The sequence below is a fragment of the Plecotus auritus genome (genome assembly GCF_963455305.1).
Source record: "Plecotus auritus genome assembly, chromosome: 4".
Taxonomy (NCBI): Eukaryota; Metazoa; Chordata; class Mammalia; order Chiroptera; family Vespertilionidae; genus Plecotus; species Plecotus auritus.
The window spans coordinates 110412051-110435278 of record NC_137775.1 but is presented as its reverse complement, the minus strand read 5'-3'; the positions used below and the strand labels follow the sequence as shown (position 1 = coordinate 110435278).

The 23228-nt window shown below is 46.5% G+C and overlaps 1 protein-coding gene and 1 pseudogene across 4 annotated transcripts; both read right to left on the bottom strand.

The window, feature by feature from the left end:
• Nucleotides 1-573: 573 nt before the first annotated feature.
• On the bottom strand, nt 574-23228 carry LOC308247604 (ATP-binding cassette sub-family F member 2). 3 transcript variants are annotated; one of them, XM_080666960.1, is made up of 15 exons: nt 23040-23228; nt 22178-22379; nt 13360-13572; nt 12042-12224; nt 11784-11955; nt 10453-10548; nt 9064-9166; nt 7830-7925; nt 7536-7655; nt 7359-7448; nt 6884-6994; nt 6375-6437; nt 6053-6181; nt 4698-4901; nt 574-3517 (listed from the first exon to the last, which is right to left on the bottom strand). In XM_080666960.1, the coding sequence occupies exons 2-15, from the start codon at nt 22335-22337 to the stop codon at nt 3380-3382; spliced, it is 1878 nt and encodes a 625-aa protein (XP_080523086.1). In that variant the 5' UTR covers nt 22338-22379; nt 23040-23228; the 3' UTR covers nt 574-3379. The 3 variants fall into 3 exon arrangements, with proteins under 3 accessions (XP_080523086.1, XP_080523087.1, XP_080523088.1); XM_080666961.1 differs by having other exon boundaries at nt 2883-3517; nt 22920-23045; XM_080666962.1 differs by lacking the exon at nt 23040-23228 and adding an exon at nt 22470-23017 and having other exon boundaries at nt 2883-3517.
• On the bottom strand, nt 655-1495 carry LOC308246777 (ferritin light chain-like; annotated as a pseudogene). The gene has a single exon. The product of its transcript is annotated as a ferritin light chain-like (transcript).

Sequence of the window (23228 nt, the reverse complement as noted above, 5' to 3'; positions counted from 1 at the left end):
CACTGGATGAGGTGGGGTTCCTGTGGAAGGTAGTTGCAAATGGAAGGGAAGGAAAAGGCAGCTGTTATATGGAGTTATTTGTCTCACTTTTCCTGGCTGGTGCGGTTCAGTGATTGAGCATCAACCCATGAACCAGAAGGTCACAGTTTGATTCCCTGTCAGGGCACATGCCCAGGGTGCAGGCTCGATCCCCAGTGCGGGGTGTGCAGGAGGCAGCCGGTCAATGATTTTCTCGTCATTGATGTTTCTCTCCCTCTCCATCCCTCTCTGAAATCAATAAAAAAAATATATAAAACACACACACACAAACATATTAAAAAAAAACTTGTCTCGCTTTGAATGCTATGATTAAAGGAACCTGAAGCCACTTGGAGAGCATAGGCTGGAGGGAAAGATTTCCCGACTCAGGAAGAGGTGAGAAGCCAGAGAAGACAAGCACCACCTGTCCGTGGGTGAAAACAAACCTGAGCAAGCATCCCTGCACTAGACTCACCCCTCACTCAGTCCCCAGCATCTGGCTACCTCTTACATGGTAAGGTTTGAGAGGACTAGGAGGCCAATTCTTTTTTTTTTCTGCAAGCTTTATTGTTTCCAGAGTGGTTAAAAGAATGGCTCAGGCAAAAGCCAGACATGAGGGGGATGCAGAGGGGCCCCTCAAAGGCCTCTGGGCTCCAAAGGTCCTAGTCTGCTTGAAGGGAGCCTTTCGAAGAGATACTCGCCCAGCCTGGGGCTGGCCAGCCTGCGGAGGTTAGTCAGGTGGCCACCCATCTTCTTTATGGTTTCATCTCCTCATCCAGGAAGTGGTTTTCCAGGAAGTCAGAGATGAGGGTCTGTGCTGGTAGGACCCAGGGCCTGCAGACCCACATGGCCTGGTTCAGGTTCCTCTTCAAGGCCATGGTGGCCTCCATGGTGTCCTGAGTTTTGCCCCACTCATCCTGGGAAGGCTTCAACACGTCCTAGAAGGGAATCTGCCACTGCGCTGGTTTTGCATCTTTAAGAGATGCTCAGCACCCTCGTGCTTCTTTTCTGCCAACTTGCGCAAGAAGTGGCCCATACCCTCCAGAACCACATTGTGGTGGTCCAAATAGAAGCTCAGAGAGAGGTAGGTGTAGGAGGCCCACAGATGCAGGTTGACCAGGCGGTTGACGGCAGCCTCCACCTCAGTGGAAGAACACTGATGACTTAGGGAGTTCATGGTTGTTTGGCAATAAGAAGTTAACGTAATAATTAAAAAAAACAAAAACAAAAAGCGGTGTTGACTGGTTTCGAAGGCTGATGGCTGAGGTGGTTCCGGAGGTGGTGACTGGAAAAGATGTAGGGTGGTTGAAGGCTGGAAGAAGGGCCGTCCCTGGGTCTGTTCCATCCAAACTTTGAAGCAAGAGACAGATCCAGGACCACTGAGGGCACTGTCAGGAGGCCAATGCTTACCCCACAATAAGACACTGCTATTTTTAGGCATTTGCAGAAATAACTTTTTGGTGAGCTTTTTAAGCATTCATAAAAGTTTTGAGATTGGCTTTTCTTTTGTATAGTCAAGCCAACTTTCCTCCAGCTCTGAAGCCCCCATCCCTTCACACCTCAGGTACACTGCACAGGGACCCAGTGACTTTCAGGGCTGTAATATAACCCAGCCCTCCTTGGCCGAAGTAGCAAGAGCTCCCAGCTCCACAGCTTATCATCCATCCCCACAGCTCACTCTTGATACCACTCCCTCCGGAATCCCGTCTCTGGATACTCCAGACCAATGACAGGCCACTTTGCTTTGGACCCCACTTAGGGCACAAAGCAGCAAAGCCAGGCCCCTTGGGGCCCATGGGTGGAGTAGGAGTCCTAGCCCCTCCTCTGACCTCAGCACCTTGAGCTACACCTTCTCACCTGATGCTCACTTACTGTACCTCTGCCCAGGGCTACTCTTAGACTTCATGGCCATCTGAGATCCTTCTCATCTTTCAAGTTAGAGCACCAATTCCTGCCTTTCTGGAAAACTTCCCTCCCTTTTATATCCTTCTACCTAAATCACAAGTTAGCATCTGATTTATGCCATCTTGCTCTCTAGTCTTGTTGCCTTTCTCATTAGATCATGAGCTCTATGGGGGTTTAGACGACATCCCAGACTTTTTTTTAGTTGGAAATGCACTATAATGAGTAGTGAAAAATCATGGCTGTGTTCTCCCACAGACATGGCTGCCGACATTTCAGAGGTGGAGTGAGGAATCCATGGTGGCACAAAGGTGAATGCTATTCAAGTTCAGACAGGCTATGCCAATCCTGGGGTTGAACATAATCTAGGTAGTGTTAATGAAAATTTAGGCTGTGGACAGGTAAATAAAAAAGCTCCCTGTGACCAGGAACAGTGGTTCACAAATTTGGGTGTGAAAATGCAGACTCTTGACCATTTTTGCACCTCTCCCATCCCACCAGATAGAGGTCTGGAGCCTGGGCAGCTACATTTTTAACAAGCGTCCTAAGTGTGTGATACAGGTCCCACGTAGCAGGAGCCTCAGACAACTCTGAGAACATGTTCCAGGAGGCTACTTCTCAACGTAGTCCCCAGGCCAGCAGCACCTGGGAACCTGCTAGAAATGTTACTTCTTGGTCTACTGAGCTGGAAACTCAAGAAAGACCATGACCTGTGACCTGACATGTCCTCCAGGTGATTCTGACTCATTCAAGTTTGTGAACCTTAAAGTTTGTGAACCATTAGCGTAAGAAAAGGCACAATTTCAAATCAGCAAAAGGGGACTGAGAGTTCTTCCGGATTCTATGGACTAGTCTTTAGACCACATCCATCCCGACACCCACCCCAGCTCTTGCTGAAGGGAAATGGATATTGGCAGTGCAGGGAGGAGGGGAGCAAAGGGCCCAGAGACCCGAGAAGGAAAGCAGGGACCATGGCTTGTTCTTTATTTATTGGACGCTTTGTAGATGTCACGCAGGTCTAAAAGTTACACTTTTAAATAATTATTTAAAAACCGATCAGGAATAAGGCCCTGATCCAGAGCTCCAAACCAGAAGCAGAAAGGAATGGGGGCGGTGGGCTGAGTTGTATTCCTCCAACATCACCAAAACCCAGAAAACCAGGATGCTAAGCTCCTTCACAAGCCAACCAGGGTATGGACCCTTGGGCTAACCCTCAGGTGCCTCTGGCTGCATCACTCAGGGTCAGGAACCAGCAAGGGGCTGGCAGGAACAGCCGGCTGAGTCCAGACATGGACAAAAATAATGGGAAGGACAGAAAACGGACAGGTACTGTCCAGCTGTAGATAGGATCACAGAGTGTAGCTAAGGCAGGTGGGGGCAGGGGAGGAGCTGGGGAGCGGTATTGCAGCAATGCAGGAGTGTGGCCCCAGGGGCCTGGCCCATCTGGCCAGGGTAGGGCTCACACATTGTGGGTCCTCCTGCTAAGCTGGGGCTCTTCGCCCACCAGCTTGGACTTGAGGTGCTCCTTGTAGGCCAGGATATCTCCAGGCCACTTGGTGATTGTCTGCTTCTCACAGACCCAAATTTCTTGTGCTACCTAGAAAGCAAATCATAGACTTAATAATCCTGGCCAGCAGTCTCTCCCTCCCTCCCAGAAGGCTGTTCTTGGGGAATTCCAGGAAGACTCCACAGCCTTTCCAAGCCCCCTCACCAGCCTCATATCCAGCTCATGGTTGGTTTCACTATCTCCACATTCTTTGGGATGGCTTAACCCAGAGGAACTATAACGAGCAGGTTTGGAGACTCCCAGCCAGGACTTGCTGTCCTCCTGATTACCAGTTCCCTAGCAGAGCCCAGATCTGATCACAGGCGTCACTCTCAGCTCCACCCCATCTTCCCCAAAGCTTCAGATAAATGACCAGCAGCTTTTTCACCAAAGACTGGTGGTAGCCCTCTGTCTAATCAAAATCCTCCTTAGTATACCACTAGGCTGAAGAATCTTGGGACAGTAGCAAAAGCACTCTGTTCTTTACCCAACTCCCTCCCTGATTTTGGCCAACAATATCAAATAGGCTAACATCCCCAAATAGCTACTGAAGAAATGAAGTATTTCCATTAGGGCTTTCTAAGTTTCCCAAAGAGCCATAAGATCTGATTCAAACCACCCCATCCAGGCCCTGAGCCCCTTTCCCAAATCGAATAAAAATGTGTTGCCCTAGCCCAGTGGTTGGCAAACTCATTAGTCAACAGAGCCAAATATCAACAGTACAATTGAAATTTCTTTTGAGAGCCGAAAACCAACTTCTACGCATGGGCCACGAAGTTTCAATCACACTGTACGTGCGCGCCTGCACGTGGTATTTTGTGGAAGAGCCACACTCAAGGGGCCAATGAGCCACATGTGGCTCGCGAGCCGCAGTTTGCCGACCACTGCCCTAGCCGGTTTCGCTTAGTGGATAGAGCGTCGACCTTCGGACCAAAGGGTCTTGGGTTTGATTCTGATCAAGGCCACGAACCTAGGTTGCAGGCTCCTCCCCGGCCCAAGCCCTGGTCAGGGCTTGTGCAGGAGGCAACCAATCAATGTGTTTCTCTCACATCGATATTTCTCTGTCTTTCCCTCTCTCTTCCACTCTCTCTAAAAATCAATGGAAAAATATCCTTGGGTGAGGGTTAAGAAAAAAATGTGTTAAGTGCCCCCTATGTGTCATAACTGTCCTCCATCCAACCTTCTCCTATATGCCCCCTGCTAGACCTCCCACCCGAGCCAGGAGCCTCACCTGCTGAATAAGTCTGAAATCATGGCTGACCAGCATCATACCACCCTCAAACTCATTGATGGCATCAGCCAGGGCATCAATGGTCTCAATATCCAGGTGATTGGTGGGCTCGTCCAAGAAGAGCATGTGGGGGTTCTGCCAGGCCAGCCAGGCCAAACACACCCGGCACTTCTGCCCATCAGACAGGTTCCGGATCGGGCTCACCTGAGTAGGACCATGATATTTATATAAGTTAGTGTTACCCCCACCAAACAGCACAGTTCACCTCTTCCCCCTCACTTAACAAAAACTGGTGTCAGGAACACCCAAGTTCAGGCAGCAAGGTGGTGACACAGTCATCAGTCTCTAAGGCCTTAAGGAATACATCTGGAAGCCAGAAGCTCCTGCAGTTACCAAGGCCATGACTCTCAGCACTTAAATCTTAATGATTCAGCCCTGGCCTGGTTAGGCATCATCCCATACACCAAAAGGTAGCAGGTTCGATTCCTGGTTGCAGGTTTGATCCCCAGTAGGGGTGCATGTGGGAGGCAGCCAATTGATGATTCTCTCTCATATCAATGTTTCTGTCTGTCTGTCTCTCTCCCCCACTTCCTCTCTAAAAAGAAATAAACCTTAGGATTCAGAGCAATCCAGTGGACCCTCAGTCCAGACCTGAATCCAGGAACTTGTTTTCGAGATTTAATTTCCCTCGCCCTCAAGCACAATGGCTCAGAGACTGCATGCTGTCCTTGCCCCTCCCTCATAGAGCGACCTAAATGCTCTACTATAGCAATTTTCAACCGTGTGCCACAGGAATTTTTAAAACATGAAATACCTGACTATTTAGTCAAAGGCCTCTTTTCCCTTAGATTGTCAAATAAAAAAATGACAACAGCCTGGCAATGTGGCTCCGTAGTTGAGCACTGACCCATGAACCAGGAGGCCACAGTTCAATTCCGGTCAGGGCACATGCCCAGGTTGCAGGTTCAATCCCCAGTAAGGGTTGTGCAGGAGGCAGCTGATCAATGATTCTCTCATCATTGATGTTTCTATCTCTCTCTCTCCCTTCCTCTCTGAAATCAATAAAAAAATTTTTTTTTGAATGACAACAGTCAACACAATAGCCGTCCAGTGTGCATGTATCAAAATTATACCCTTTTTGGGGGGTCAAATTGGCAAAAAACATATTTTTTGGTATGCCACATAATTTTAATAGTTTGTGTGTGCCATCAGGTGGAAAAGGTTGAAAACTGCTGCTCTACTATATAACAACCTGGGGCAAAGGAAAGGGAATGGTGGCCAGGACAGTGTCCCCTGACCATCCAGCCAGTCTCCCAGTTCTCTGGGCTTCTTCTCCACAACCCCCCTCCACTAACCTGCTGTTTCCCAGTGAGACCATATCGCCCAATGATCTTCCTCATTTCTTCCTTCTCCTTGATCTCTGGATAGCACTTCATCATGTACTCCAAAGGGGAGAGGTCCAAGTCCAGCTGCTCTTGTAAATGCTACAGGAAAAAAAGGAAACCACCCAGGTTTGACTAACGTCCAAGAACCCTGCTGGGTTACTTGCCAAGTAACTTACTATCTCCACCCAGGCACCACCTGTTCAAGGAGAAGCAGGTGGGAGCCGCCTGGGTCACATGCAGCCCAATTACCACACCAGGGAGTTCCTTCACCTCAACCCCAGGCCTGTCATACCTGATGGTATCGCCCTATCTTGACATGAGAGTGTTTTCGGATCATCCCGTCTGTGGGTAATAACTAGAAAGAGTAGTAGATGGAAAGACAAGCACGCAAAAAGGGAAACCGGTCAGAAGCAGACACAGGCAGAACAGGGAAACAAACATATGTTCACACTGAACAAGACTCATACAACTTCCTATACTGAACCTACATCACTTCCTCACAGACTGCTACTCTGGCCCCTAAAAAATATTTAGGAAGATATACTGAAGCAGATGTTCTCAGCACATCTCAGCGGTGACTAAATGTCTACTACAGCATGCAACATACTGTATAACAAAGGACTCGAACATAGGCACCACACTATTTTCTAAAATGAAAGCATATCTGTAAATGCACAGATGTTCCTATACTCTAAATGCTCTGATTGAAAATACAAAAAATACTGAGACCCATGCATGTGTCCTCTCTCTTACAAAGTCTTGTACTCTCTCCGGGAAGTCCCACCCCATCTGGTGCCATACCTCTCCAGTTAGCAGCTTCAAAAGAGTTGACTTCCCTGCTCCATTGGGCCCTACCAGAGCCACTCGTGTGTCAAGGTCGATACCAAATTCTAGATTGTTGTAGATGCAAGGCTGAGGTGGATAAGAGAGAGAGAGAGAGAGAGCGAGCTGGATACCAGGCCACAGTACCGATCAATCTGACTGGCAGACCAACCCCACTGAGTCCCTGGAGGAGGTGGCAGTGTGGAGGAGGGAGGCAGCTCTCATGGCAGACTCCAGTCCACTGCCCCCACCACAGGCCCAACTGGGTACTCTTCCTGCCAACTACTTAAGAGGGGCTACTGAATCCCTGGATGAGGCACTCTCAGCTGCCACATCTGAGAATCCCCCACAGCCCAGGGGTTAGGAGGTATACTCAGCACAGAACAAAAGACTCTCCCAGCCAGGTGACACCTTGTAAAATGCACCCAGCCTCCCAACCACACAGGAGACTCACCCCATCTTTTGTATACTTGAAGCTCACATTCTGCACCATAATGACGGGTGGAGGGATCTTGCCACATGGTGGAAAATAAAATGACAATGTCTAGGAAGAGGACAGGGCATTTATCAGGTTAGGTGCTTTCTTAATCACTTCACTTTAGGCACCTCACTCCACCCAATTGGACCCCACCTTGTCGCTCACGACCCTCTCTGTCAGTCCTGATGCCATCATTTTCTGTAGCGTCTTCTCCTTGCTCTGGGCCTGCCGTGCCAGTTTAGCACTGCCATGACCAAACCTAGCAATGTAGTTCTGAAAGAGATCAGAAAGGGGGCTTGGAGAATGGGCAGGCATCAAACAAGTCATCTTAAAAGCAGAGTAAAAACTTATGTACTTCCTCCTGACCTCCTCCAGTACCCCTAAACTCTCCTGAAACCCTCATCCTACTCCCTGGAGAATGTGAACTCAGCTCTACAACTGCCCTACCTTCATGTGCGCAATCTGATCTTGCTCCCAGTGAAACCTCTTCATCTGGTTCTCCTCCAGCTCCAGCCGTGTCTTCACATACTGGTCATAATTACCCTGTGGGGAAACGCGCCAGTGAGGGGGGCAGCATGAGCCTGGGTCCTGGGTTCTCACCCCGAGTTTAGGGGATGCAGATGGCATATGACTAGGCCCTGGCTATAAGACTGTGCAGTAGGGAAAGAGGAAATGCACTAAAAAAGAACATCCTGATTTGGAATTTGGGGTCTTTCAAATTGTATGCCTCAGCCAGAGCAGGGCGCCAGACCAAATCCTCACTTTAGCCATAAGACACCCACAGCATTGGGAGCAGCTGTGAAAACCACCATTGTACAGACATCACAAGGCTCTCCCTAATACACCCACCCCTAGAGGCTGAAGCCCCCTGCAGTTGACAAGAACTGCTCCCAGGAGGGAAGACATTAGACCAATCAGATTTAGGACCTGGCAAACCCTGCACAATTGGACTGCCATGGTTTCTATCTGCAAAACACTGGAATCAACCTAAATATCCATTAAAAAGGGTCTGACAAATAAGGTATAGGATAGCCATACAACAAAATACCATGCAGCCACCAAAATGAATAAGGTTGATTTATATATTCATGTGAAAAGCAATCCAAGGTATAGTAAACTTTAATAGCAAACTACAGAAGAGAATGATTATTAAGATTACAACTGTGATATGTATACAGGAAAATTTCCACAAATGCTTGCAGGTACATAGGAAATTTCTGGAAAGCTATTTAAGAAACTATTAGTACTCCCATGGCAAGTATAATTATGAATGAAGAGAACTTCTATTTTTCATCTGATATGTTTTTTGAAATAGAAACTATGAAAAGGCACAAAAGTAGGCTGTCGAGATCCTGAGGCTCATTCTTTGTGGAAGGAAGAATCAATTAAGCAGCCATTCAGGGAGACAGAGGGCAGCCTAGGTACCAAGAAAAGTCAATCTCTTTGCCATGAGGCAAACATACACCATGTACACTGGCTAACAATCCAGGCTTATGGCCTGAAAGCAATTACTTTGGGACTAAAACAGGCTGCAAGATTCCTTGTCCATATATTTTTATAGCAATAGGTAGAAAAGGCTGGTAAGTCTGTTTTATTTGGTCTGTTTGTATGTGTTTTAAAGGAGAACTTTAGGTAATTAGTAAGCACAGAGGTTTCTGTGGAGAAGCTGGAGGCTACTCACCGTATAATACTTCAGTTTCTTGTTGTGCATGTGAATGATGTTGGTACAGACACCATTCAGAAAGTCCTGGGAATGGGAGACGAGGACCAGGATGCGCTTAAAACTGCAAAGCCAAAGAACCAGTCAGGGAGGTGCTCACAACTGGAAGATAGTCCACAACAGGTAAGCTGTGAGTCAGGTCCAAGAAACCATCATCCTTGCTCATCCTTACACTTGAGCACCTGTTAGATTTACTGGCCAATTCCCAGCTCTCAGCAAGCACTGAAGCCACTAGTGCACCATTTACCTATAAGGACGTTTTAATGCCTTTCAAAGTGTGGTGAGACAGTCTGAGTTTCCCTCATCTTCTAATTTTCCTCCAGGTTCTAATTTTCAACAGAATGGAGCAGAGATGGCAGTTCCAGTGATGGTAAAAACTAAAGTGTATGTGCACAAACCCACCCATAAGTGTAACTAAACTCTGGGTGAGAAGAACTGGAATTGGCACAGTCAAAACCATGACGCTCTTCTTTTTGAAAGAAGGTACCAAGTCACTGCAGAGACTGCTGAAAGCCTTCTTCTAGAGCTGGCACAATACCCCAGGTTATTCGGCTCTTTAACCAGAGAGGGACCATTGCCATATCTGCTATTTTTCCTTTGTCACTACATCATGATCTTAGATAATGTCTATAAATACAGTTAAAGAAATTGACTTTAAGCCCAGCTGGTATGGCTCAGTGGTTGAGCGTCAACCTGTGAACCAGAAGGTCACGGTTCGATTCCCGGCCAGGGCACATGTCCCGGTTGCGGGCTCAATCCCCAGTGCAGGGCGTGCAGGAGCAGCCATCAATGATTTCCTCTCATCATTGATATTTCTATCTCTCTCTCCCTCTCCCTTCCTCTCTGAAATCAATAAAAATATTTTAAAAAAAGAAATTGGCTTTAATAAAACCAAAAATTGTATCTATATATGATGTCTAGAAATACAGTTAAAGAAATCAGCTTTACTGGTCCTGGGTTCGATTCCAGTCAAGGACACATGCCTGGGTTCAATCCCCAGTAGGGGGTGTGCAAGAGGCAGCTAATCAATGATTCTCTCTCATCATTGATGTTTCTACCTCTCTCTCTACCTCTCTTTTCCTCTCTGAAATCAATAAGAAAAAAAAAAAAAATCAGCTTTAATAAAAACAAAAAACCACCCATACATTTCAGACAAAAGAAAGACTATCAAACACAAAGGCCAGCCCTAAAGGTGCTTACCACTGTCCCTGTGGCCTTCATGGCCTCACTTCAGTTCATTTGCTCACTGCTCTAATATCAGTACGGTTTCTGGGTATCCATTTCCTCTGGACTCTGCTCAACTCCCTCCTCAGCACCTGCCCACTCCCAACCCCAGCCCTGTACCCTTACGTCTTTAGTTCCTCTTCCAACCACACACAAGCATCGAGGTCCAGGTGGTTGGTGGGCTCGTCCAGAAGCAGCATGAAGGGCCGAATGAAGAGAGCTCTGAAGGACAGGAAAGGACAGAACCACTTCAGTCTAATGGGTGTGACACAGAAAGGGACTGTCTTGCCTGCTACTGCAGTTCACATCAGGCCTGGCTTGAGTCCTGAAACCAAGTCTAGGTTCTATACCTCAGAGGAAAGGAAGAACTAGGAGAGAAACCAGAGTTGAAGAGCAGAGGTTAAAGGGCAGAAACAGGGTTGAGAAGCAGAGGGATGATATGCTTTGGAAATGAGACTGTAAAAGTCCTTGAGTCTGTAAGTCTTTTACACTGATGATGGTGACCATTAGGAAGAAGAAAGGACAGAAGAAATAAATCATTGCAGCAAAAAGTATTCAGGTTAGAGCTATCTGGCAGGGTTGCTGGACTCTAGCAAGAAAAGTTATTTTCTTAAATGGAATCTCAAGACAGGAGAAGCAAGGGGATAACTCTGGTTCCCACACCTGTGGAGCTTTTTAGAAATAGTATTTCTGGACATCAAGCTCTAGTGTTCTGAAGAACAGGCTAGGAAATCTGTATTTTTAAAAGCTCTCTAGGCAAACCTGAGGCAGCTAATCTTTCTCACACGTGGAATCCCTGCACTCGTGTTTGAAGGTACACACAGGCAGCCTTGTTGAGGCAGTGTGTCCACGCTCACCAAGGCATCTGGCAGACAACGGTGGCTAGGGAACCACCTATTTAACCAGGGACTTTCTGGGGGGATTGCTAAAGGAATGATGGTTATGAAACTTGGTAAAGGGATTAAATGAAGAAAAGAAAAAAACAATAACCAAAAACACCTCATAGACACAGACAAAGTATGGTGATTACAAGAGGGAAAAGGGAGTGGGGGAGGTAGAAAAAGGTAAAGGGAGAATAAATAAATAAATTGGGAAAAAAAGAAACTCATTCCAGGTCCAAGTCACAAGATGAGAAAACAGATATCTTAATAGCTAACATTCTAACATTCTCTCCGTATAGGGAAAAAAATGAGAAAGACTGAAGCACAAAGAAGGGTGAGAGGGGAGTCAGGAGAAAGGCAGACCTATTCCACCATTTAGCCAGAAACCCAACAGCGACCACTTCTGTCAGGAACCCACTCCTTAACCCACACATACCAACCCTCCACATCGTCGATGTCTGTGTCCTGTTTGGCAGTTACTGACCACTGACCCCTGTTCAAAACACTTCTACTAGAGTGAGCTTTCAACCCTGAAAAAGAAGGGGAGCTACAGAGGGAGGAGGGAGAGGGACTCACCTGGCGAGGGCAACCCTCATCCTCCAGCCTCCACTGAAGTCTTTCAGTTTCTTGCGCTGCATGGCAGGTGTGAAACCCAGTCCGTGCAAGATCCGTGAGGCTCTCATCTCTGCCTTGTCAGCATCCAGCTCCTCCAGACGCTCGTAGAGCTCCATGAGCTTCTCACACTCCGCTGTGGGCAGTGAACAGCCATAAGGCTCCCTGGGCCCTTCCCGGGGGGAAGCCTCGCACCTCCGCCCCCCAGGTCTGGAGCCCTACCATCCTCGTGAGCCAGCCGCTCAGCCTCCTTCTCCAGCATGGCCCGTTCTGTATCGACTTCCATCACACACTGCAGGGGTGTCTTGTCACTAGGGGGCATCTCCCGAGTCAGATGGTAGATGTCAATGTGCTCAGGGATGGGCACTTCACGTTTCCCAATGGCAGAGAGCAGCATGGACTTGCCTGAGAGAGACAGGCAAAGAATGGGAAGAGGACACTCAGCAGTTTTGTGTCATTACTCCAACCAGTTCCTCCACTCCAAACCAGCCACAACCTCACCATTTTTAAAAAATATATATTTTTATTGATTTCAGAGAGAAAGAGAGAGGAAGAGATAGAAACATCAATGATGAGAATAATTGATCAGCTGCCTCCTGCACACCCCCTACTGGGAATCGAGCCCGCAACCCAGGCATATGCCCTTGACCAGAATCAAACCCGGGACCCTTCAGTCCACAGGCCAACACTCTATCCACTGAGCCTAGCCGGCTAGGGCACCATTTTTTTTTTTTTTTTTTAGCACCTTCCTTCTTTTCTTTCTTTTTATAAAAAATGTCTTTATTGCCCAGCCAATGTGGCTCAATGGTTGAGCACTGACTCATGAACTGGGAGGTAGCAGTTCGATTTCATGTCAGGGCACATGCCTGGGGTGCAGGCCTGATACCCAGTGTGGGGAATGTAGGAGGCAGCCAATCAATGATTTTCTCATATCATTGATGTTTCTATCTTTCTCTCCCTCTCTGAAATAAAAAGGGTTATTTAAAAAAAGTAATAATAATAAAATGTCTTTATTGATTTTAGAGAGAGAGGAAGAGGGAGAGACAAACATCAAAGAGAGAGAGAGAGACATGGATCAGCTGCCTCCTGAGACCCCCCCTCCTGGGTATAGGCCTGCAACCCATGCATGTGCCCTGACTAGAATCAAACCAGTGACCTCCAGCTCAAACACTAAGCCACACCGGCCGGACCCTTCCTTCCTTTCATTCATTCAAACCCTGCTATTACCCCAACCCCATTCTTAGGACACCTTCCCTCCAATTCTTGCCTCACCCCTCCTCTGTGAAGTCTGTTCATCTACAGTGGCCTCACACTGCCAACCCACCCCTCCCGCCCACTTTTCTAGCACCTATTGTAACTACTCATGTGGTACTTACCACACACTGCTCTGTATTGCTAGCTCCTTTCCCTGGGCATTTCTGCTCTCCCACCCATACTGTAAACTCCTTGTTTTGTACATAGCTGGTGCTAGGTAAATACTTGCTGAGTGAGAGATGAGCCAAGGAGAGATACCTCCCACCTCGCCTTCCAAGGGCCTCACCAATTCCATTTAAGCCAATGAGGCCATAACGACGGCCTGAGTTTAATTCCAGTTTGGTGTCACTGAGCAGCTCTTGACCATGAAAAGTGAGGGAGAGGTTGATAATGTGGACGTCAGTACTGTTGGGGTGAGAGGCAAGGACACCAGTGACAGCTCGAGCAGCAGCTTTCTTCATCTCAAAGTCCTCCAGCTCCTTGGACAGCAAATCCACTTCTGGGGACAGAAAAGACAAGCAGTTTGGGAAGAGACTCAGCTCTCAAACAACAAGGCATATCCTAGAGTGCCTGGACAGCTCTGTTGGGAGAACATCAGACTTTTAACCTGAAGGTCCAGGTTTTCAGTCTCTATTTGGACATTTGTGGCTTTTCCCTTTATTCAGGTTACTAAATATTACCATACAGAATTCTGAATGCTGAAAAAAGGCATATATATTCTGGAGAAACCAAGATGGCGGCATAGGTAAACACCTAAACTGCTGCCTTGCACAACAATTTCAAAACTACAACTAAAACACAAAACGGACATCATCCAGAACCACAGGAAGGCTGGCTGAGTGGAAATTCTACAACTAGAAGGAAAGAGAAAAGCACACCGAGACTCAGAGGAGCTGCAGAAGGCAGAGGTACCGAGGTGCGCCCGCAGAGAGGGCTGGCAACTGAGTACGCGGCTGGCTTTCTCAAGCGGGAGGGAGACAAAAGCTCCAGACGGCTCTGAACTCCAGTTCTGGGCAAGACTCTGAGGACCCAGAGACTCTTACGGGGAGAAACTGGACTGTCAGGAAAGAGAAAAGCACACTGAGACTCAGAGGAACTGCGGAAGGCAGAGGTACAGGAAGGTGGAGGTACCGAGGCGCGTGTGCAGAGGGGCCTGGCAACTGAGTACGCGGCTGGCTTTCTCAACCGGGAGGGAGACAAAAGCTCCTGACAGCTCTGAACTCCAGTTCTGGGCGAGATTCTGGGGACCCAGAAACTGGACTGTCTGGCAGCGGGCGAAACTCAAGGGCGGCTTTCTCTCAGAGGTGCTTGCAGCGATTACCGCAAGACACTGAGACCCAGGGGCTTCTTAGGGGAGGGCTGACGGGAAGCCATTGCTGTCTGCTCCGCCCAGAGACTCCACCCCATCCAAGCTGAGCACAAAGGCTTTTGCAAGTCTTGTCTCATAAGGGTGTCTCCAGCACAGAAGTTCTCCCAGTGTAGACACAGCTGATCCTCATAGCCAATTGGCCTGGAGGTCAATTCCTCCCCATGATACCAACAAGAATCAAGGCTTAACTACAACAAGACAGTGCATACAGCCCACAAAGGGGTGTACCAAGAGTGTCCAACTCAGGTAACTGGGGAGGCTGAGCCACTGGGCCCTATAGGACACCTAGCTCATAAAGCCACTCTATCAACTCAGGGAAGCAGCCAAAATGCGGAGACAAAGAAACAGGTCACAAAGGAAAGAAATGGAGGAAAGCAAACTACTGGATATAGAGTTCAAAATCACGGTTATAAGGTTTTTCAAGAATTTTCTAGAAAAGGCCGATAAATTTAGCAAGACCCTTGAGGATATGAAAAAGGACCAACTAGAAATTAAGCATACACTGACTGAAATAAAAAAATAATATACAGAGATCCAACAGCAGACTAGAAGATCCCAAGAATCAAGTCAAAGATTTGAAATACAAAGAAGTAAAAAACACCCAACCGGAAAAGCAAAAAGCAAAAAGAATCCAAAAATATGAAGATAGTCTAAGGAGCCTCTGGGACAACTTCAAGCATACCAACATCCAAATTATGGGGGTGCCAGAAGAAGAGAGAGAGCAAGATACTGAAAACCTATTTGAAGAAATAATGACAGACAACTTCCCCCACCTGGTGAAAGAAATAGACTTACAAGTCCAGGAAGCGCACAGAACCCCAAACAAAAGGAACCCAAAGAGGACCACACCAAGACACATCATAATTAAAATCCAAGAGCAAAAGACAAAGAGAGAATATTAAAAGCAGCAAGAGAAAAACAGTTAGTTACCTACAAAGGAGCACCCATACGATGTCAGCTGATTTCTCAACAGAAACTATGCAGGCCAGACGGGAGTGGCAAGAAATATTCATGATGAATAGTAAGAACCTACAACCAAGATTACTCTACCCAGCAAAGCTATCATTCAGAATTGAAGGTCAGATAAAGAGCTTCACAGATAAGAAAAAGCTAAAGGAATTCATTACCGCCAAACCAGTATTATATGAAATGCTGAAAGGTATTCTTTAAGAAGAGGAAGAAGAAGAAAAAGGTAAAGATAAAAATTATGAACAACAAATACATATCTATCAACAAGTGAATCTAAAAATCAAGTGAATAAAAAATCTGATGAACAGAATAAACTGGTGAATATAATAGAATCAGGGGCATAGAAAGGGAGTGGACTGACAATTCTCAGGAGGAATGGGGTGTGGGGGGTGCGGGAAGAGACTGGACAAAAATCGTATACTTATGGATGAGGACAGTTGGGGGGGGGGGCGGTAAGGGGAGAGGTTGGGGTGGGAACCGGGTGGAGGGGAGCTATGGGGGAAAAAAAGAGGAACAATTGTAATAATCTGAACAATAAAGATTTCTTTAAAAAAAAAAAAAAAAGGCATATATATTCTAAAGGACACCAGATCAAGTTAAGCAGATTCAGAGGTCTCACACACTTTAAACAGAGTATACATTGTATATAGATCTGCCCTAATACCCCACTTTTTTGGACACTTTTTACTTAATAACTTATCCTTTTTTTAAAATCCTCACCCAAGGGTATATTTTTATAGGTTTTTAGAGAGAGGAAGGGAGAGAAACATCCACGTGAGAAAGAAATATCAATGTGTTGCCTTCCGTACATTCCCCAATCAGAGATCAAACCTGCAACCTAGGCACGTGCCCTGAATGGGAATTGAATCTTTTGGTGCACAGAATGATGCACCAAATCAACTGAGCCACCTGGCCAGGGTTTATAACTTATCCTTTTAACCTCTCATTTCTAGATGATATAAATACATGGTGGGAATGACTGTAACTATAAATTGTCCTCTATATGTATTAAATGACTAGTCCTAATGCTCCCCAGAAAGCAGATACTATAAGAGGTGTAACTCTCTTATTTCACAAGGTAAGAAGCTCCTAGATCAGGGGTAGGGAGCCTTTTTTCTAACAAGGGCCATTTGGATATTTATAACATCATTCTCGGGCCATACAAAATTATCAACTTAAAAATTAGCCTGCTGCCCTAGCTTGTGGATAGAGTGTTGGCCTGCAGACTGAAGGGTCTCGGGCTTGATTCCAGTCAAGGGCATGTACCTCGGTTACATGCTCAATCCCCGGCCTGGTTCGGGGGCAGGGTATGTGGGAGGCAACCAATGGATGTGTCACTCACATTAATGTTTCTCTCTCTCTGTCTCTCTCCTTCCCTTCTACTCTCTCTAAAATCAATAAAAAATGTCCTTGGGTGAGGATTAACAAAAAAAAAGAAAAAAAAGAAAAAATTAGCCTACTATGTTTGGTCAAACTTTTAACTATCTCACCCCTAATGCCTTTGCAGGGCCAGACCAAATGATTTCGCAGGCCTTATAGGGCCCAAGGGCCAGACATTCCCCACCCCTGTTTAGAAGATGCTTCCAGGAAGCTTGCTGCCCAGAAGGGACCAGTGAGGAAATTTACAGAGGGAAACTGCAGGCAAGGCCAAGGCTGGGCAAGCCAGAAGTTCCCAAATCTGGAGGGTTTCAGAGGCAAAGTAACCCTGAGACAAGAGACTAGTTCAGGGGTGGGCAAACTTTTTGACTCAAGGGCCACAATGGGTTCTTAAACTGGACCCGAGGGCTGGAACAAAAGCATGGATGGAGTGTTTGTGTGAACTAATATAAATTCAAAGTAAAGGAGCGGAGGGGAGAGCAAGAGAACCCTCCGCTCTTTCGGCTCCGCGGGCCGGATAGAACAGCCAAACGGGCCGGATCCGGCCCGCGGGGCCGTAGTTTGCCCACGCCTGGACTAGTTAGTGGTTTTTCATGCATGACTACATCTTTAGGTTGAGAACTATTACTTTTTTTTTTACAATGGTAAATAAAATAAATTTATTTTGCATTTTAATGACAATGTCTTTCATTTACCTAGATTTGTAAAGTAGTGCTATACACATTCTATTAGAACATGGTTATATATTTTAAAAATCTTTACTGTTGAAACTATTACATATGCCTCCTTTTCCCCCCTATTGATTTCTTCTAACCTGCCTCCACACCCACCCTAGGCCTTCACAACCTTATTGTCAGTGTCCATGGGTTATGCATATATGATACAAGTTCTTTGATCTCTTCCCACCCACCTACCCACCTTCCCACCTTCCCCCAAGAACTATTACTATTAATGGCTAATATAACTCGCTAGTAGTTGAGTTCACTCTGTGCCTGGGACTGTGCTATATCATTTCCCACTTAATTTAATACTAATAATCCTTATGACATATACACCTATAATCCCCAGTTTATAAATGAAGAGGTTAGATAACACGCCAAGGCCGAAAAGGCTAGTAAGTGACAGAGTCAGAATTTGAACTAGTGCTTGTCTGGTCCCAAAGCCCATGACCTTACCTGCTTCACTATACTACCATACTATATAGGAAAGTACCCACAGAGTTGTTGAAAGTGGGACAGAAATGGGAGTGGAGGGAGTCTTAGTAAGCTTAGGCCAAAAGAGAAAAGGTGATCTAGTTACCTTTTCAAGTAGGAATCAGAAACTACACACGAGGTTCCAGTATGAGAATTTTCTGATTTTTCAGTCTCTTACCCTTATCTGTGTTCCCTTAATGATTTTAGAGTAGAACCCATAAAATGAGAAAAGCCATGTGCTTGTTCTCAGGATGAGTAGAGATGTAGTAGAGGGGGGAAGACAGCTTAGTGCCCTCCTTGGACAGGTAAGCTTGGGGAAAGCAACAAACGCTAAGACAGAAGGTGTGATAGTATGTGGTCAGTCTTAGAGAGGTCACTCTCCAAATACCCCATCTTGTCAGATTACCTGTGCTGGCACCATTACCCACCTCGCTGCTAAACCTGCTCTATTTGCAAGGAACCAGCACCGAGGGTGGAGAATGCCCCACAGACAGACAGCAGTCATTCTGTACCTACCTCAGCCCCCCGAACACTGTGATATATATGTAAGTGCTTGATAAAATACTTTTTGAATGGAGGACAAAGTTTTTAGTTTTGACTGCAAGGAGGAATTTTAAGTCTTTTTTCAATATTAGAGGCCCAGTGCATGAAATTCGTGCATGGGGGAGAGGGGTCCCTCAGCCTGGCCTGCACCCTCTCCAGTCAGGGACCCCTTGGGGAATGTCTGACTGCTGGTCACCCCCTAAGTGTCCAGAAGGAAGTTGGACATCCAGACATCCCCCAAGGGGTCTGACAACCACCTAAACTGGCAGTCGGACATCCCTCTTGCAATCCAGGACCGTTGGCTCCTAACTGCTCACCTGCCTGCCTGCCTGGCCACCCCCCAACTGCCCCCCGGCCAGCCTGGCCACCCCCCAACTGCCCCTCTGCCGGCCTGGTCACCCTAACTGTCCGGAAGGAAGTTGGACGTCTGGAAGATGTCCAGTTACCCAGTCTAATTAGCATATTACCCTTTTATTAGTATAGATGGTTGTGTTACCAAACTTCCCACAGCCTTGCTTTGTGCCAATCCCTGTTCTAGATGCTGAGAAGATGATGGAGCAGGGAGAAAGAAGTTCATGTCTAGATAAGTAGTTGATAAACTTTTTCTTAAAGGGCCAGATGGTAAATATTCAAAGTTTACAGGACAAGTGTTAAAATCAAGATCATTATGTAGTATCTACATTACCACTTGAAATGTAACCATCTAAAAAAATGTAAAAACCATTCTTAGCTTAGGAGGGGAGGTGGCTTAAAAAAAAAAAAAAAAAAGGCTGGCCAACTGCCTACTTTTATAAATAAAAGTTTTATTGGAACACAGCCACATTCATTATTTACATATTGTCTATGGCTGCTTTCTACTACAGTGACAGAATTGAACAGCTGCAAGAGACCATATGTGGAGCCCACAAAGCCACAAATATTTACTATCTGGATTTTTTTTTCTTGTTCAGTGACATTAGGATAAATCCACCAATATCTTAACACTCTTTTTTTTTTTTAAATTCTTTATTGTTTAAAGTATTACATTACTATTTGGATCTTTATAGAAAAAGTTTGACAATTCCTAGTCTAGCTCTTCTGGAAGAGATCAAAAGAAAATGGCATAGCCCTGAGCGTCTAGAGGGGACCCCAACTCTCTACTTTAGAGATCTGCTCAGGCAAGGGGAAGATCAAAATTAAGGGAAGGCTATATGCCCTTTTCTTTCTTTTTTTTTAAATATATATATATATATATATATATATATATATATATTTTATTTTTTACAGAAAGGAAGGGAGAGGGATAGAGAGTTAGAAACATCGATGAGAGAGAAACATCGATCAGCTGCCTCCTGCACGCCTCCTACTGGGGATGTGCCCGCAACCAAGGTACATGCCCTTGACTGGAATCGAACCTGGGACCCTTCAGTCTGCAGGCTGATGCTCTATCCACTGAGCCAAACTGGTTAGGGCTATGACATTTTCTTTTGATCTCTTCCAGTTTATAGCATCTATGGCCTAAGTCATCTTCTGAGCTTCAAAAGAAAGAGACTTAAACAGACCTCATTGTCTAGCCTACAACATCCAAGAAAACAGGCTCAAAAGACAAGTGAGAATAGCTTTGAAGAAATGGAAAAAAGATTCTGGAACAAACTTCACCAGAGTGAGTACTGTCCCTTCTACTCATTCCCCAAACAAGGGGACCAGCTGAACTCCAGTACCTGTCTTTTAGTGTCTCACATTGTAAAGAAGGTGGAACTGTTGGTCAGAGGTCACTTTCTTTGCTATTTATCTTGATCTTTTCATCCTTACTATCTAAGGAAGATCACATGGCAACAGCAATTGGTAAAGGTTGGAGAATGGTGACCCAGAGTATCAAATAATCCCAAACCCAGAGAGAAGAGAGGACCCATTAATTATGAAAGCAGAAATGACATGGTTCCTGGCAATAAGGAATGTTTTGAGAGGGTTTGTCACATTTCATAATAGTAGCTCCCTGAGGAAGCAAGGTAAAATCCAAAGACCCTGTATTATTGAAATGGGGTTGCTATATTTGGGTTCCCTGGGAAATTCTATTTTCATAGAAGAGGAAGGGTAAAGAAATTTGTAATGAGAACAGTGGACAATAGTCTCAAAGTGGGATTCAGTTTTCTACCTTTCCAATTCATCCAGAAAGTCCCCACAGAGCCAATGATATAGCTTACCATAATTCCTGAGCGTCTAGAGGGGACCCCAACTCTCTACTTTAGAGATCACAGCCTGTTCACTCCCACCATTCTTAACTTCTCATCCCTCCCCTCCTCCGGCCAAGAATAAAACTTCCCCATGGCCTGACTTCAATGCACCAGTTTTTTTCTATAATTCTTATTTTGGAGACAATTCTTACCATTCAATTCTCTCCTCTCAATAATTTTTAACTCCCCCTTTTCTGAATTTGTCTGTCATAATTGGCATTAGTAATTCTCCTCTCCTCTTCAAACATTTACTTAGCATCTCTATCTGCAAGGTTGGTCATACAAAACAACATTATCCAAGACATGGTCCCTGCAAAGACCAAACAATTTAGGTGAAAAAACAAAAGATAAAACATAAAAAGATAATGGTATAAGACAGCACAGGAGTGTAGTAAATGGAAATATTAAGGTTAGGTTTGATTGGGAAAGGCTTTGAGAAAAAAAATCAAATGTAACTAGCACAAAAATTGTGGTATTAGAACTCAAGTGTGTAAAGGACAGAAATGTGGTGACTATTCAAGGAATAAATATTGAGAAGGCCTGTATTGAGAAGGCCTGTTTAGAGTTTTCAGGGGGGAGGAGAGGGCTGGAAATAGACTACCAAGAGCCTGGAATATTCTTTTTCTTTTTTTTAAATCATCATTTTTCTTTTCTCTCTAGAGAGAGAGAGAGAGAGACAGAGAGAGAGAGAGAGGGAGATAGAAACATCAATGATGAGAGAGAATCATTGATCGGCTGCTTTCTGCATGCCCCCCACTGGGGATCAAGCCTAAAACCCAGGCATGTGCCCTTGACCGGAATCAAACCTGGGACCCTTCAGTCCACAGGCCGATGCTCTATCCACTGAGCCAAACCGGCTAGGGCTGGAATATTCTTTATCACACACTGCCATGTTTCCCCACCTAGACTGTCAGTTCTTCAAAGGCAGACTGTGTTTATGGTACCCCAGTATGTAGAACAGTGTCCAGCACTGGAGTAGTGCTCACTAAATATTTTCCAAACTATAAATAACAGAAATATATCCCTTTCCCAGGAAAAACCCATAAAGTAATTCATAAGTTTATTAATAGAAGTCATTACCCCTGAGAGGTCAAGGGTGTAATTTGGCAAAGAGCCTGGCACACTGACCACCAGGTGTAGAAATGGAAACTGAGAAAGGGGTAGGGAGCTGACCTCCTCCGCACAGTCTAGTAGACAGAGCAACAAAGTAGCACAGCTCTCATATTTGCTTGCCCCTGGGTATGTGAGAAGCCTGTGTTGTTTCCCTGAACAGTAACAAGATGCTACAAGCTCCAACGCTACTGTTTTGGTTCATGAAAAGTTTCGCGGCACCAGATACAGTGTTCAGTGCCCCCAGCATCAGAATCCAGGCTCTGGCTGGGGCATGCATCCATTAAGTCCTAGCAACCATCCCTGGAATCCACCTTTCCCTCAATTCACCTGTGGTCTCTTGGCCATTGACCCCCTCGTTTCTCTCCTCTGCCACCTGTGGTTCTGTGACAGCATCTCCGTTTTCTTCATGTCCCTTTCTGGGCCGCTGTCGAGCTTTGGCAGCTTCCTTCTTTTTCGCTGCCTTCTTTTTGGCCAGGTCGGAGGGCATGGTGATGAACCACAGGGGTAGGTTACTGTTCTTTCAGGGAGCCTGAAGGAAGGCAAACACCCCAAAAAGTCTAAACTTAGGGAGAATGCCCCGGGCCCTGCTCCATCCCTCCCGGGAATTTTCCTATCAAACCTCGGGACCTAGCTCCGCCCCGGCCGGGTCGTTCCCAACTTTGTCAGTTTCTCAAGCCAATGCTGATCCTCGGCCGCTCTTTTAATCTTAGCATCTCTTCCCTCAAGCTTTGTTCACCAATCCCCACGGCCTGCCTCGCTCTGGAAACTCTCCTCTTTTCAGGGCGCCCGATGGGGACCGGGTTCTGCCCCTCGGCAGAGGGCAGAGGTCCCGTCTCCGGTTTCCCCGCAACTTGGCGTTCCGCGCTCCAGCCGTCCGCCTCGCTTTCCCGGGCTGCCTCCTCCCGTCCGCCTCGGGCCTCCTCTTCGTTGTCCCCTTCCACACCACCCAGCCAGCTTCTCCCCGGGACGCACTGTCCTCCCGCTACCCGGGTAAGTCCCCTCAGGGTCTCCTCACACGCCAACCCCCGAACAGACCCCAACCCCTGCCCGTCAGCTTCTCCCCCTTTGCCTTTTCTACTCCCTCGAAGATTCCTCCATCCATCCCGACCCCGTCCCTCCTCCCTCTTCTCATCCTCCTTCCCCATCACTGGCCGGCACCCTTCCCCCAGCGTCTCTTCCCCCAACTCACTGGGCCTTGCCGCTCGGCCTCTGTCGCAACGGAGCTGCTCCTGGGGCTCCTCCGCGTGCGGCCGGCTCATCAGCCAATCACGGGCCCGCGCGGCTCTCGGCTCGCCGATGCTCAGACTCCTGGGAAGTGTGGTCCTCAAGTCGCAGCTGCCGAGGCAAAGAACACTCCTCGAGAACTACCGCATATCCC

Excerpts from the sequence above, each read along its gene's own strand:
- LOC308247604 (XM_080666960.1), bottom strand. The coding sequence starts at position 22,337 with ATGCCCTCCGACCTGGCCAAAAAGAAGGCAGCGAAAAAGAAGGAAGCT. Across the intron at positions 11,956-12,041 it reads GCGGCTGGCTCACGAGGATG|CGGAGTGTGAGAAGCTCATG; the intron begins GTAGGGCTCCAG and ends CACTGCCCACAG. Across the intron at positions 7,656-7,829 it reads ATCAGATTGCGCACATGAAG|AACTACATTGCTAGGTTTGG; the intron begins GTAGGGCAGTTG and ends GATCTCTTTCAG.